Here is a 15,734-nt window from a genome sequence, read left to right on the forward strand (position 1 = left end):
TGCTTGAATACCATTCTATTAGCATATAAGAACAAATGGATGATTTACACTATAAAAACTAAAGATAAAGAGAATTGGATGGTCTGTCTTTGTAGACCACCGAGCAATTTTTTTTTTTTTAATTTTTTTTTTTCAACGTTTATTTATTTTTGGGACAGAGAGAGACAGAGCATGAACGGGGGAGGGGCAGAGAGAGAGGGAGACACAGCATCGGAAACAGGCTCCAGGCTCTGAGCCATCAGCCCAGAGCCTGACACGGGGCTCGAACTCACGGACCGCGAGATCGTGACCTGGCTGAAGTCGGACGCTTAACCGACTGCGCCACCCAGGCGCCCCAATTTTTTTTTTTTAATTTGAACCCAAGTTAGTTAACATATAGTGTAATAATGATTTCAGGAATAGAATTTAGTGATTCATCACTTACATATAACACCCAGTGCTCATCCCAACAAGTGCCCTCCTTGATGTCCCTCACTCATTTAGCCTATCCCTCCCACCCAACACCCTGCCAGCAACTCTCAGCTTATTCTCTGTATTGAAGAGTCTCTTACAGTTTGTCTCCCTCTCTGTTTTTATATTATTTTTTAAGCAGAGTTTTTAGTATAGAAATGTGATAGGTATTCTTAATTGAAACCAAATTCATATATAAAACTGATTTTAAGACTTCTTTCACTTTTTTATGTATTCCTTTTTTTAAAAAATAAAATGTATTAACATGTAAAACCAAAAGTTGGCTTTGAGTGTGGAATTTCTTTCTCATTTCTCTCATTGTTTTACTCCTTTTCCCATCCAATAGGCCATGCTCTTGTAATCCTTCTGGCAGCATAGATGAATGTAATGTTGAAACAGGAAGATGTGTTTGCAAAGACAATGTTGAAGGCTTCAATTGTGAGAGGTAGCTCATTCTTTCTCTAGCTGTATTTTTTTTCTGATACCATATTTCAAGCACAACAAATTCCTGGTTATATCTTCATGTTTTTCAGGTGCAAACCTGGATTTTTTAATCTGGAATCATCTAATCCCAGAGGTTGCACACCCTGCTTCTGCTTTGGGCATTCTTCTGTCTGTACAAATGCTGTCGGCTACAGTGTTTATTCTATAACCTCTACCTTTCAGATCGGTAATTTGGACCTTCCCTTCTGTCTCCCAGAATTGTGAGACTAGACTTACAGCAGTTTAAAAAAAAATTTTTTTAATGTTTGTTTATTTTTGAGAGAGGGAGAGAGAGCGTGAGCAGGGGAGGGGCAGAGAGAGAGGGAGACACAGAATCCGAAGCAGGCTCCAGGCTCCGAGCTGTCAGCACAGAGCCCAACGCAGGTCTTGAACCCAAGAGCCATGAGATCATGACCTGAGCCGAAGTCAGACGCTTAACCAACTGAGCCACCCAAGCGCCCCAAGACTTATAGTAGTTTTAAAAAATTAATAATTTTGAGGATTTTTTGATAGTGGTAACATTTTGTTTTTCACTGTACATAATGTTTTGTTTGGCTCTTTGTTTGGCTTTTTAATTGAATGAAAACATACGGCTTTAGAATGTACTATAGTATAAATTTATGTAAAAATCAAAGTATAGCTTGAGGGGTATAGCATATACAGGTATTGCTATAGGAGCCGTGTATTCAAACTGTTTATTGCTGACTTTCTATATATTTTGTGGTCTATAGAGGACCTGAGTTCAGGATGTTTACGAGGTGATGGCACTTGTGTTCTCATCCTGTGCTTGCAGATGAGGATGGGTGGCGTGTAGAACAAAGGGATGGCTCTGAAGCATCACTCGAGTGGTCCTCAGAGAGGCAGGATGTCGCCGTCATCTCAGATAGCTACTTTCCTAGATACTTCATTGCTCCTGGTAAGTAAGACTGGGAAGCAATCTGGCGCCACGTGTGTCCCTGTTTACTCTCATTGTTACGTTCTCACACACCACTGTGTCTGCTTTCCAGCGAAGTTCCTGGGCAAGCAGTTGTTGAGTTATGGCCAGAACCTCACCTTCTCCTTTCGAGTGGACAGGCGAGACACTCGCCTGTCTGCAGAAGACCTGGTGCTTGAAGGAGCTGGCCTGAGAGTGTCTGTGCCCTTGATCGCTCAGGGCAATTCCTATCCAAGTGAGACCACTGTGAAATACATCTTCAGGTAAGACTGTCTTCTTTGGAAAATCTGACTTGACCAGAATTCTAAAAGTTGTTTCTTTACCAGTCTTACTGGGCCTTAAGGTGTATGTTGAAGAAAAACGTCTGGGTTATAAGGGTGATTTTGGAAAAGGAAGCCTTCCCTTTATTTACCTGTATCTTTGCAGTTGTATTATCAAACCAACAGATCCATTTCTGACTTGGTTAGATTGTCAGAGCCTTGCATTGTTGGTGGCTTAAATGAATAAGAAATGCTTTCTCAGTACCCAGAATTTTCCTTATAGAGGTTAATATGGATCTTTCTTTCTCTCTAGGCTCCATGAAGCAACAGATTATCCTTGGAGGCCTCCTCTTACACCTTTTGAATTTCAGAAGCTCCTAAACAATTTGACCTCCATCAAGATCCGTGGGACATACAGTGAGAGAAGTAAGTTATGATATAATTCAAGAGAATTAAGAAGATGATTGGGTAAAAAGATCCACAATAAATGTAAAAGTTTATCTCTAAAGTCCCAATACTATAAAACTTGATCCTAAAGAAGTAGTATAAACTACCTTGTTGTACATGTAAAAATAATGCATTTGTTTAACCACATTCAAGGACCTGGAGAAAATTTGCTAAAATTAATAAGTGGTGTTGTTTCATTATGAATAAGCCTAATGAGGTTACTTTATATCTACATGTATTCCAAGAATCCTTTTTTTTAAATGTTTATTTATTTTTGAGAGACAGAGAGCATGAGCAGGGGAAGGGCAGAGAGAGAGAGGGAGACACAGAATCCAAAGCAGGCTCCAGGCTTTGAGCTGTCCACACAGAGCCTGACACAGGGCTTAAACCCACGAACTGTGAGATCATGACCTGAGCTGAAGTTGGATGCTTAACTGACTGAGCCACCCAGGCCCCCCTATATTCTAAGAATCTTGAGTGTAATTCTACTGACTCACATTGCTTCCTCTTTATTTCTTAATGTGCCTTTAAAATTTTTTTCCTATAGTTTTGTTTTTTTTTTTTTTTTTTTTTTTTTTTTTTTTTTTTTTTTTTTTTAATGAGGACCTTTTTCTGTAGAAAGCTAAAGCTGTTTGGGTGGAGTCAGAGTGGTGGTGTGGCATAGTGAGTGACATCAGCAGCTTGGATGTATTGGTTTTTGAGATGCCTACATGAACATCCAGATGAAGATGTCTTATAAATTGTTGGAAATATGGGTCTGGGCTTAGGAATAAGTTAGGGCGAGAGATCTGGAATTGAAAGGTTGACTACATATGGGCAGTAATTTTTAATTGAAAATGAGACCAAAAATAGAGAAAAAGTGCAACCCAGAAACATAGTTATCTAAAGACTATGCCCTGAGACTCAAGGGAGAAAAAAGAATTTTGAGGAGGAGAAACGATTAATGGGTTTATAAAGATGGCTCTATTGGATTTTGGATTGGGTGACTAAGGAATCATTGGCAATTTTTTGTTTAAAGAGGGTTGAAACTGAAGTTATATTGCAGTGCTTTGATAAGTAACTAGAAGGTGAAGCAGTAGAATAAAGCCAAAGAAGTTTGGCTGTAAGGGAAGGAAAAGAGGTGGATTACAGTTCAAGAGAAGTGACAAGATTAGAGGAAGAGTACTTTTTAGGATGGGAGACTTCAGAATGGTTACAATTGGAAGCACCTTAACCAGTGGTTGTTTCTCATGATCTAACTGCTAACAAAACCCCGTAAATATATCAAAGCAGTAATAGAAGAGATGTTCTTTAGCCTCAGGTTGTCAGGTTCTAAGAATTCTATAAACAGCAAGTGATATTTCATAACATAGGGAAATAAACTTGAAACATTCTGGAGCAGAATGGAAATTAAAAGGAAATATGATGAAATAAAGGACTGCCACGTCATAGGATGTTCCTGCTGAGGCCATCCCATGCTCTGTTGAGTTGGATGAACCATTGGTCTAAGCCAGTATAAGGCTTCCTCTCTTTTTTTTTTCTTCTGGAAATGGGGAAGCATTGTGATATATGGCATATTTGCTTGGGAATAATTGCATATTTGCCAAAGTAGCCCTGAGTATTAAAACTTGTATAGCAAATTTTCCTGTTTTATGCAGGGCACAAAGCATATTGAGTGGCACTTGTCAGCACGTGCTCTTTGCTCTTTTATTCCTGAGCTGTGCTGTCAGCGCCTGCTTCTGTGGCAGGAGAACTAAAACACTGCTTAATGGCTATGGACTTAAACTCTTCTTATCCCCTGCATTCTTGCTCCAATCTTTTCTTGCCCCAGAATATTTTCCAGTGCTTTTCCTTTGTCACATTGGTGATTGAGAGAACTGAAGAATCCAACAAATCCGGTTGTTTGTGTGTGTGTGTGTGTGTGTGTGTGTGTGTGTGTGTGTGTTTAAAAATGTTTGCTATACTGCCCTTCCAAATACTTAATGCTAGGTACCCCACAAATGTTGTGAATGCTATTTTCTAGTTATCTCCTCCAAAAGATGACTTAACTAATAGTTGATTTTCTCTGGAATTTTGTATATGATAACTCTTTAGCTTTATTAACTTTCTGTAAGCTTTTGAAAAACAGAAGCCAGTTCAGTGATTCTCCTGCCCACGTCATACACAGGTGCTGGCTATTTGGATGATGTCACCCTGACAAGCGCTCGCCCCGGGCCTGGGGTGCCTGCAACGTGGGTGGAGTCCTGTACCTGTCCTGTGGGATACGGAGGGCAGTTTTGTGAGATGTGCCTCTCAGGTTACAGAAGAGAAACTCCGAGTCTTGGGCCGTACAGCCCGTGTGTGCTCTGTACCTGCAATGGACACAGTGAGACCTGTGACCCTGAGACAGGTGAGCAGATGGTCTTTGGTGGCTGCTAGACCTCCGTCATCTAGCAGATGGATGGGAAGTGCTCACGGTCTCATGTGCTTGCACACTGGCCTGTTCTCTCGTCCCCGCTCTCCACATAGGTGTTTGCGACTGCAGAGACAATACAGCTGGACCCCACTGTGAGAAGTGCGGTGACGGGTACTATGGAGATTCAACCGCGGGCACCTCTTCGGATTGCCAGCCCTGTCCGTGTCCTGGGGGCTCGAGTTGTGCCGTTGTCCCTAAGACTCAGGAGGTGGTGTGCACCAACTGTCCCACTGGCACCACTGGTGAGTCCACTCTTCCGTAGGTTCTCAGTGTTCCATCCCAAAAATCACTCGGGAAGAGGAGCTCTGGGGGCTTGCGGGCTTTTGTCTGTTGCTTTGGTTCAGTGATTATGGTGTTCTGGGTAGGCAAAAGTTTGGTTAGGAAAGAGATGTATTATCCATTTATAGAATGCGTATCAGATACAAATAATAGCCAACATATTTATGGCCACATACTTCTCGGAGCACTTTACACATTCTGCCTCATTAATCCTCACAACCCCATGAGGTGGCTTTTGCCATGACCCCCATGTCACATCCAAGAAAACTGAGGCGCAGAGATATTAAGTTACATGTCCCAGCTGCACGGCTAGTCGCTGGAAGAGCTCATGACCACTGCAGTGTACTCTCCCCGACATGAGAACCAAAACTGGATTTTTAGTTTGTGGGGCTGTCCTGGGATTCTTGATATAAAGTGGTATTTTTTTAATTCTTTAAATTCTTTCTGTCTTTAAATAGTCCTTTTGGTGCATCATTGCCCATCACATTTAGTTGGGAAAAAATATTTGTATAGCTTTGGATAGACCTATGTTCCTATTCTCAGAGTTTCTTTCTTTTTGATAAGAACATAAAACTAGATCTTTCTTAGCTACTCAAGGAACTGTCGTGCTAAGGACTCCAAATCTCACTGATGACCATTCATTCCTCTTTTTCCATTGACTTTAGCCCCCATGTAATAGAGAGGTTCTGGCTAGGCTTCAGATACGATTAAAAACTTTTTGTTCAAAAGATATTGCTGCAGAGCAGGGAAATAAGTAAAAAATAAAAAACACTGACCTAATAATTTGTATCTCTTGTATGTCATCAAAACATTGTTTATTCGTTGGGAAACATCAAAACACTTCATCTTCCTTTCACTACTCCACTGAGCCCACACCAAGCACAAGCACATTGTAACACAAAGAGATTCAATCATTTGCTTGAGGTAGTTGAGAAAAGGAGTAGAAACTAGTGTTGACTTTCAGGTTTTTTACTCTTTTCTGTGTGTATGTGTGTTCTAAAACAGTGGCCCAGCAGAGGCTCACAGATGGCATTTCTCTGACCTGATCTCGTTTCCCACCACCCACTGTTGCCTTCGCTGCTCCTGCTCCAGCCATCCTGGGCTTCTTGTAATCCATCAGATGAGCCAGACTCTATGGCCTGCCATATATGATGTTCTTTTTTGAGAATACTTTACTCTACTTTCTTCCACTCAAACCTCACTTTTCTTGTCCAGCTCCAATCTTTTCCATGGAGTTGGGTTGAAACATCACTTCCCTAGGAAGGCTTTCCTCAGTGAACCCTCCCCGCACTACCACCTCAGGTTTTTAAGACCCTTTACTCTGCTGCCACAGCATAGCTCAAGATCCCACTTGCTTAGAATCTATACTTAGATATACCTGATAAAATGTTTTGATGAGAGATCCCTTTGCTCATTCTGTTGTTCCATTGGGTAGTCTGCAAGCATAAAACTAAGCTAAGCATTTGGGGGTATTCATTCATGGCAGTGCTGAATAATACAAATGGTGCACTGAGACGACTTGGGATACGTAATGGAGAGATGGAGTGTAATATAGATCTTGCAAAATGTTGTAAACCCGTCTGTCTATAACTAGATGCCTCTCACACAAGACTTATGAAATACATTCATCTTCTTTGTCTTCTTAGTTATCACCTAGCTTGAAGGAGATGAGCAATAGCACTTCTTGAGGATGTTAATTGAGGTAGAGGTCCACCTGAAAAACAACCTAGACCCTGTGAAAAATAATGCCATCACTCGTTAGTCCTATTTCCTGCTTTACTTTTTTCATAGTGCTTTTTAACCACTTGATATTTTTCTGTTTATTCATTTGTTCATTTGTTTGTTGTCTGTCTTTCCTCTCCTTCACCCCAGTTTAAGCTCCACGAGAGCAGGGACTTCTGTCTGTCTTATTCATTTTTGTATCCCTGACACCCCGAATAGCACTTGACATGTATACTTGTTGAGTGAATGCAAATATTTTTTGGATGATGAATAGAGATTGCAGATGCAGGGTAAGGTGTTCCTCATTTAGAAGGCTACTGAAGAATAGAAATAACTACTGATAGTCCCTGAGATCTTCACAGATGAGATCTTCTTCACAACATCTTTAAAGTGATCTTTTGGGGTAAATTAATAATAATATTCTTTTTTCAACACATTTATTTGAGTCCCTGGCTTTGGGAATGAAAATGCAGAGATGAATTAGGGATGGTCCCTGCTCTTCAGGGGCTAAAAGTGTGGAGGCAAACACAGATAATTTTTAGACAGTGTGGTTAGTTCAGACAAAGGAACTCACGTAAGAGGGCCAGAGGTGAAGGAGCAACACCTCCCCAAGGGTGGGGACAGAATGATAAGGAAAAACTAAGGCCCAAAAAAGTACATTACTTGCCCAGAGTCATGTAGGCAATCCATCCAGGACTTGAACCTACATCCTGGACTCCGCGACAAAAGGGGATGGGTTAGCTGTCATGTTGCTGGGAGATATTTTAGAGTGAAAGCTTCCCCTGGGCTACCATGCACCTCTGTTTTAGGTCATTTTTTTAATTGTTGTATTCAAAACCAGTTTCAAGGCATTTTAAATATACATCATATCTAGAATAGCCAAATTATCTGATAAAAAGCGAAACGGAAATGCTGTTCTGATCCTAGTCTGGAGAAGGCTCTTGGGTGAGGGTCTGGTAACTATGTATATCACAGACCAGAAGCTTCCTTTCCTCTCTTAGCGTTTCATTCCTTCCCGTGCTGCCCCACCCCCAGCTAGAGTTTCTTTTCACCTCATCAGTGGTCTCCATTTGCCAAATGCAGGGGTCAGTTTTCAGTCCTCATCTGACCCCGTCTCCCAGCAACACTGGACTCAGTTGACTGCTCGCTCTGCCCCAGACATTTCCCCTCTCGCCTTCGGTGACACTGCCCCCTCTTGGGTTTCGTTCTTTCCCTCTCCTCTGGAGTCTCTGTTGATCACTTCTGGTTCTCGGCCTAAGGCTTCCATGTCAGCTCATCTATATTCTCCCCTCAGGTGAACGAGTCTTGTCCTTCAGGCTTCAAAAGCCTTTCTGTGCTTACTATAAAAATCTGCATCTTCAGCCCCGACTGTGCTCTCCCCTGAGTGGCAGCTACTTACTTGCGGGTCCACTTGGCGGGTGGGCTGGAAGCCTTCCATTTGCCCCTTCACATCCGTTCTTTATTCTTCTCCACCCCGACAAGGCCTGTGTGCACCACATCAGATGGACCCTCCATTTGTGTCCAGGCAGCAGGAAGTACATACAGGAGGTCGGGGATGGGGGTGGGGGCAGAGTATTTATTCCAAGCCCTCCTCTCCATAGAGTCCTTGAGGCTGGTGACCTTAATCAAGGTTCTCAGTTACAGCCAGCATTTTCCAGACAACCCTTTCTAATGTGAGACTCTGGTTAGCTGCTCCCTCCATCCACCCACTGAGGCCCAGGTCATGGAGCCCCACAGTCACTACCACAGGTGCTACACTCTCTTCAGGGATTCCTTACACCCATACTTGTATAGAGAGTATGTTTATTAAACTGTCTTTAGGTCTTGCTGATTTGAATGTGTCTTTTATTTTCTGCTGTCCTCTTGAGTCACAGGGCTAAAGGCATTTTTAAGCATATCCAAGCTACATCTTTGATTTCTTCTCTTTTTTTCTAACCCAACCCTGTCCTTTCCCAATCTTGTTCATCTCCATGAAAATACTCACATCCACCTAGTTGCCCACGCTAAAATCCTAAGCTTATCTTTAATTCTTTCTTTCATTTCCCGGAAGCAGTCAGCCAGCACGTGTGATTGAGTCTATCTCACATCTGACCACTTTCACTGCCTCCACTGCCACCACCCTGGTCTACACCACTGCCCTCTCTCACCTGGAATGGTCTAATTGGTCTCCTAATGAGCCTCTCTCACTCTGCGGCCCTGTAGTCCACTCTCACATGGCAGCTGGGATAATCCTTTTTAAATGTATTTCAGGTCACATCACTTCAAAAACCCTCTAATATCACTTTAAACCAGACTTTTTACTGTGACCTACATGATTGGCTCTTACTACTTCTATAAGCTCATCTTGTTTTTCTGGCACATTCTTCCCTTGGATATTATCATGGCTGTTTTCTTCCTGTCTTTCCATTATCATCCCAAATATCTCCTCTTTACAGAGCTTTCTCTAACCACCCAATCTGAAGTAGCCATTGCCCTGTCACTCTGCCATATTGCTCAAAATGTTTTAATTTTCTTATGCTTATCCCTATCTGAACTAATCATTTTTATTTATATGTCTGTGGATTGGTCTCCCCCAGCTGCAGCATAAGCTTTGTGAGAGTGGAGATCTTGTCCGCCTTGTTCACCACATCATCCTGACAACCTAGAACAGTGCCTGTGTAATAGATGCTCGGCAAGTGCTTGTTAAATGAATAAATGAACAAACCTTTGTTTCTCCAAACAATTTAGGCTCATTCAGGCCCTATTAGCTACAAAGATATCAAGAACCCAACTTGAGCTAATGATAATGGAGAAGTGGAAAAGGAAAGAGGAGGAGCAGTGAGTTTAGTATGGTGGAAAAGTCCTGGATTCTAACTGTTTGGTTGTGGGCAAGTTACTTAACCTCTCTGCTCCCTTAGCTGTAATAGAAGCTGGTGGCAAATGACGATCTCTTAAGTTATCTTCTAAATACTCTGATTCTGTACCAGTTGACACTGCTCAAACAAGGATTAGCACAAACCTTTTATTTTTTTTTTTTTTTTTTTTTTTTTTTTTTTTTTATGAAGTTTATTGACAAATTGGTTTCCATACAACACCCAGTGCTCATCCCAAAAGGTGCCCTCCTCAATACCCATCACCCACCCGCCCCTCCCTCCCACCCCCCATCAACCCTCAGTTTGTTCTCAGTTTTTAACAGTCTCTTATGCTTTGGCTCTCTCCCACTCTAACGTCTTTTTTTTTTTTCTCCCTTCCCCTCCCCCATGGGTTCCTGTTGAGTTTCTCAGGATCCACATAAGAGTGAAACCATATGGTATCTGTCTTTCTCTGTATGGCTTATTTCACTTAGCATCACACTCTCCAGTTCCATCCACGTTGCTACAAAAGGCCATATTTCATTCTTTCTCATTGCCACGTAGTACTCCATTGTGTATATAAACCACAATTTCTTTATCCATTCATCAGTTGATGGACATTTAGGCTCTTTCCATAATTTGGCTATTGTTGAGAGTGCTGCTATGAACATTGGGGTACAAGTGCCCCTATGCATCAGTACTCCTGTATCCCTTGGGTAGATTCCTAGCAGTGCTATTGCTGGGTCATAGGGTAGGTCTATTTTTAATTTTCTGAGGAACCTCCACACTGTTTTCCAGAGCGGCTGCACCAATTTGCATTCCCACCAACAGTGCAAGAGGGTTCCCGTTTCTCCACATCCTCTCCAGCATCTATAGTCTCCTGATTTGTTCATTTTGGCCACTCTGACTGGCGTGAGGTGATACCTGAGTGTGGTTTTGATTTGTATTTCCCTGATAAGGAGCGACGCTGAACATCTTTTCATGTGCCTGTTGGCCATCTGGATGTCTTCTTTAGAGAAGTGTCTATTCATGTTTTCTGCCCATTTCTTCACTGGGTTATTTGTTTTTCGGGTGTGGAGTTTGGTGAGCTCTTTATAGATTTTAGATACTAGCCCTTTGTCCGATATGTCATTTGCAAATATCTTTTCCCATTCCGTTGGTTGTCTTTTAGTTTTGTTGGTTGTTTCCTTTGCTGTGCAGAAGCTTTTTATCTTCATAAGGTCCCAGTAATTCACTTTTGCTTTTAATTCCCTTGCCTTTGGGGATGTGTCGAGTAAGAGATTGCTACGGCTGAGGTCAGAGAGGTCTTTTCCTGCTTTCTCCTCTAAGGTTCTGATGGTTTCCTGTCTCACATTTAGGTCCTTTATCCATTTTGAGTTTATTTTTGTAAATGGTGTGAGAAAGTGGTCTAGTTTCAACCTTCTGCATGTTGCTGTCCAGTTCTCCCAGCACCATTTGTTAAAGAGGCTGTCTTTTTTCCATTGGATGTTCTTTCCTGCTTTGTCAAAGATGAGTTGGCCAAATGTTTGTGGGTCTAGTTCTGGGGTTTCTATTCTATTCCATTGGTCTGTGTGTCTGTTTTTGTGCCAATACCATGCTGTCTTGATGATGACAGCTTTGTAGTAGAGGCTGAAGTCTGGGATTGTGATGCCTCCTGCTTTGGTCTTCTTCTTCAAAATTCCTTTGGCTATTCGGGGCCTTTTGTGGTTCCATATGAATTTTAGGATTGCTTGTTCTAGTTTCGAGAAGAATGCTGGTGCAATTTTGATTGGGATTGCATTGAATGTGTAGATAGCTTTGGGTAGTATTGACATTTTGACAATATTTATTTTTCCAATCCATGAGCAGGGAATGTCTTTCCATTTCTTTAAATCTTCTTCAATTACCTTCATAAGCTTTCTATAATTTTCAGCATACAGATCCTTTACATCTTTGGTTAGATTTATTCCTAGGTATTTTATGCTTTTTGGTGCAATTGTGAATGGGATCAGTTTCTTTATTTGTCTTTCTGTTGCTTCATTGTTAGTGTATAAGAATGCAACTGATTTCTGTACATTGATTTTGTATCCTGCAACTTTGCTGAATTCATGTATCAGTTCTAGCAGACTTTTGGTGGAGTCTATCGGATTTTCCATGTATAATATCATGTCATCTGCAAAAAGCGAAAGCTTGACTTCATCTTTGCCAATTTTGATGCCTTTGATTTCCTTTTGTTGTCTGATTGCTGATGCTAGAACTTCCAGCACTATGTTAAATAACAACGGTGAGAGTGGGCATCCCTGTCGTGTTCCTGATCTCAGGGAAAAAGCTCTCAGTTTTTCCCCGTTGAGGATGATGTTAGCTGTGGGCTTTTCATAAATGGCTTTTATGATCTTTAAGTATGTTCCTTCTATCCCGACTTTCTCAAGGGTTTTTATTAAGAAAGGGTGCTGGATTTTATCAAAGGCCTTTTCTGCATCGATTGACAGGATCATATGGTTCTTCTCTTTTTTTTTGTTAATGTGATGTATCACGTTGATTGATTTGCGAATGTTGAACCAGCCCTGCATCCCAGGAATGAATCCCACTTGATCATGGTGAATAATTCTTTTTATATGCTGTTGAATTCGATTTGCTAGTATCTTATTGAGAATTTTGGCATCCATATTCATCAGGGATATTGGCCTGTAGTTCTCTTTTTTTACTGGGTCTCTGTCTGGTTTAGGAATCAAAGTAATACTGGCTTCATAGAATGAGTCTGGAAGTTTTCCTTCCCTTTCTATTTCTTGGAATAGCTTGAGAAGGATAGGTATTATCTCTGCTTTAAACGTCTGGTAGAACTCCCCTGGGAAGCCATCTGGTCCTGGACTCTTATTTGTTGGGAGATTTTTGATAACCGATTCAATTTCTTCGCTGGTTATGGGTCTGTTCAAGCTTTCTATTTCCTCCTGATTGAGTTTTGGAAGAGTGTGGGTGTTCAGGAATTTGTCCATTTCTTCCAGGTTGTCCAATTTGTTGGCATATAATTTTTCATAGTATTCCCTGATAATTGTTTGTATCTCTGAGGGATTGGTTGTAATAATTCCATTTTCATTCATGATTTTATCTATTTGGGTCATCTCCCTTTTCTTTTTGAGAAGCCTGGCTAGAGGTTTGTCAATTTTGTTTATTTTTTCAAAAAACCAACTCTTGGTTTCGTTGATCTGCTCTACAGTTTTTTTAGATTCTATATTGTTTATTTCTGCTCTGATCTTTATTATTTCTCTTCTTCTGCTGGGTTTAGGCTGCCTTTGCTGTTCTGCTTCTATTTCCTTTAGGTGTGCTGTTAGATTTTGTATTTGGGATTTTTCTTGTTTCTTGAGATAGGCCTGGATTGCGATGTATTTTCCTCTCAGGACTGCCTTCGCTGCGTCCCAAAGCGTTTGGATTGTTGTATTTTCATTTTCGTTTGTTTCCATATATTTTTTGATTTCTTCTCTAATTGCCTGGTTGACCCACTCATTCGTGAGTAGGGTGTTCTTTAACCTCCATGCTTTTGGAGGTTTTCCAGACTTTTTCCTGTGGTTGACTTCAAGCTTCATAGCATTGTGGTCTGAAAGTATGCATGGTATAATTTCAATTCTTGTAAACTTATGAAGGGCTGATTTGTGACCCAGTATATGATCTATCTTGGAGAATGTTCCATGTGCACTCGAGAAGAAAGTATATTCTGTTGCTTTGGGATGCAGAGTTCTAAATATATCTGTCAAGTCCATCTGATCCAGTGTCTCATTCAGGGCCCTTGTTTCTTTATTGACCGTGTGTCTAGATGATCTATCCATTTCTGTAAGTGGGGTGTTAAAGTCCCCAGCAATTACCACATTCTTATCAATAAGGTTGCTTCTGTTTATGAGTAATTGTTTTATATATTTGGGGGCTCCGGTATTCGGCGCATAGACATTTATAATTGTTAGCTCTTCCTGATGGATAGACCCTGTAACTATTATATAATGTCCTTCTTCATCTCTTGTTACAGCCTTTAATTTAAAGTCTAGTTTGTCTGATATAAGTATGGCTACTCCAGCTTTCTTCTGGCTTCCAGTAGCATGATAAATAGTTCTCCATCCCCTCACTCTCAATCTAAAGGTGTCCTCAGGTCTAAAATGAGTCTCTTGTAGACAGCAAATAGATGGGTCTTGTTTTTTTATCCATTCTGATACCCTATGTCTTTTGGTTGGCGCATTTAATCCATTTACATTCAGTGTTATTATAGAAAGATACGGGTTTAGAGTCATTGTGATGTCTGTATGTTTTATGCTTGTAGTGATGTCTCTGGTACTTTGTCTCACAGGGTCCCCCTTAGGATCTCTTGTAGGGCTGGTTTAGTGGTGACAAATTCCTTCAGTTTTTGTTTGTTTGGGAAGACCTTTATCTCTCCTTCTATTCTAAATGACAGACTTGCTGGATAAAGGATTCTTGGCTGCATATTTTTGCTGTCTAGCACCCTGAAAATCTCGTGCCAATTCTTTCTGGCCTGCCAAGTTTCAAAAGAGAGATCAGTCACGAGTCTTATAGGTCTCCCTTTATATGTGAGGGCACGTTTACCCCTTGCTGCTTTCAGAATTTTCTCTTTATCCTTGTATTTTGCCAGTTTCACTATGATATGTCGTGCAGAAGATCGATTCAAGTTACGTCTGAAGGGAGTTCTCTGTGCCTCTTGGATTTCAATGCCTTTTTCCTTCCCCAGTTCAGGGAAGTTCTCAGCTATGATTTCTTCAAGTACCCCTTCAGCACCTTTCCCTCTCTCTTCCTCCTCTGGGATACCAATTATGCGTAAATTATTTCTTTTTAGTGTATCACTTAGTTCTCTAATTTTCCCCTCATACTCCTGGATTTTTTTGTCTCTCTTTTTCTCAGCTTCCTCTTTTTCCATAACTTTATCTTCTAGTTCACCTATTCTCTCCTCTGCCTCTTCCATCCGAGCTGTGGCGGTTTGCATTTTGTTTTCCATTTCCTTTAAAGCGTTTTTCAGCTCCTCGTGACTGTTCATTAGTCCCCTGATGTCTGTAGCAAGAGATTCTCTGCTGTCCTGTATGCTGTTTTCCAGCCCAGCGATTAATTTTATGACTATTATTCTAAATTCACTTTCTGTTATATTATTTAAATCCTTTTTGATCAGCTCATTAGCTGTTGTTATTTCCTGGAGATTCTTCTGGGGGGAATTTTTCCGCTTGGTCATTTTGGATAGTCCCTGGTGTGGTGAGGGCCTGCAGGGCACTTCCCCTGTGCTGTGGTGTATAACTGGAGTTGGTGGGCGGGGCCGCAGTCCGACCTGATGTCTGCCCCCAGCCCACCGCTGGGGCCACAGTCAGACTGGTGTGTGCCTTCTCTTCCCCTCTCCTAGGGGCGGGATTCACTGTGGGGTGGCGTGGCCCGTCTGGGCTACTTGCACACTGCCAGGCTTGTGATGCTGGGGATCTGGCGTATTAGCTGGGGTGGGAAGGCAAGGTGCACGGCGGCAGGGGGGGCAGGCTTAGCTCGCTTCTCCTTAGGTGATCCACTTCAGGAGGGGCCCTGTGCAGCCGGAGGGAGTCAGATCGCTGCCGGAGGTTTGGCTCCGCAGAAGCACAGAGTTGGGTGTTCGCGCGGAGCGAGCAATTTCCCTGGCCGGAGCCGGTTCCCTTTGGGATTTTGGCTGGGGGATGGGCGGGGGAGATGGCGCTGGCGAGCGCCTTTGTTCCCCGCCAAACTGAGCTCTGTCCTCCGGGGGCTCCGCAGCTCACCCTCCCTTTGTCCTCCAGCCTTCCCGCTTTCTGAGCAGAGCTGTTAACTTATGACCTCCCAGACGCTAAGTCGCGCTTGCTGTCGGAACACAGTCCGTCAGGCCCCTCCGCTTTTGCAAGCCGGACTCGGGGGCTCTGCTTGGCCGGCGAGCC

General features: G+C 42.1%; 1 protein-coding gene across 1 annotated transcript in view; it reads left to right on the forward strand.

Annotated features, from left to right (window-relative positions):
• Positions 1-15,734, forward strand: part of LAMC1 (laminin subunit gamma 1) — a 140,048-nt gene that overhangs the window by 100,656 nt on the left and 23,658 nt on the right. The window contains exons 7-13 of the mRNA XM_047076880.1: positions 797-895; positions 984-1,120; positions 1,727-1,849; positions 1,941-2,130; positions 2,441-2,553; positions 4,721-4,942; positions 5,062-5,250. Coding sequence (XP_046932836.1) covers positions 797-895; positions 984-1,120; positions 1,727-1,849; positions 1,941-2,130; positions 2,441-2,553; positions 4,721-4,942; positions 5,062-5,250 — 1,073 coding nt within the window. The remainder of the gene's footprint in view (positions 1-796; positions 896-983; positions 1,121-1,726; positions 1,850-1,940; positions 2,131-2,440; positions 2,554-4,720; positions 4,943-5,061; positions 5,251-15,734) is intronic.

Source organism: Lynx rufus, unplaced genomic scaffold (genome assembly GCF_022079265.1).
Source record: "Lynx rufus isolate CCGP_SWC_20201006 ecotype Redwood Valley unplaced genomic scaffold, mLynRuf1.p SCAF_15, whole genome shotgun sequence".
NCBI lineage: Eukaryota > Metazoa > Chordata > Mammalia > Carnivora > Felidae > Lynx > Lynx rufus.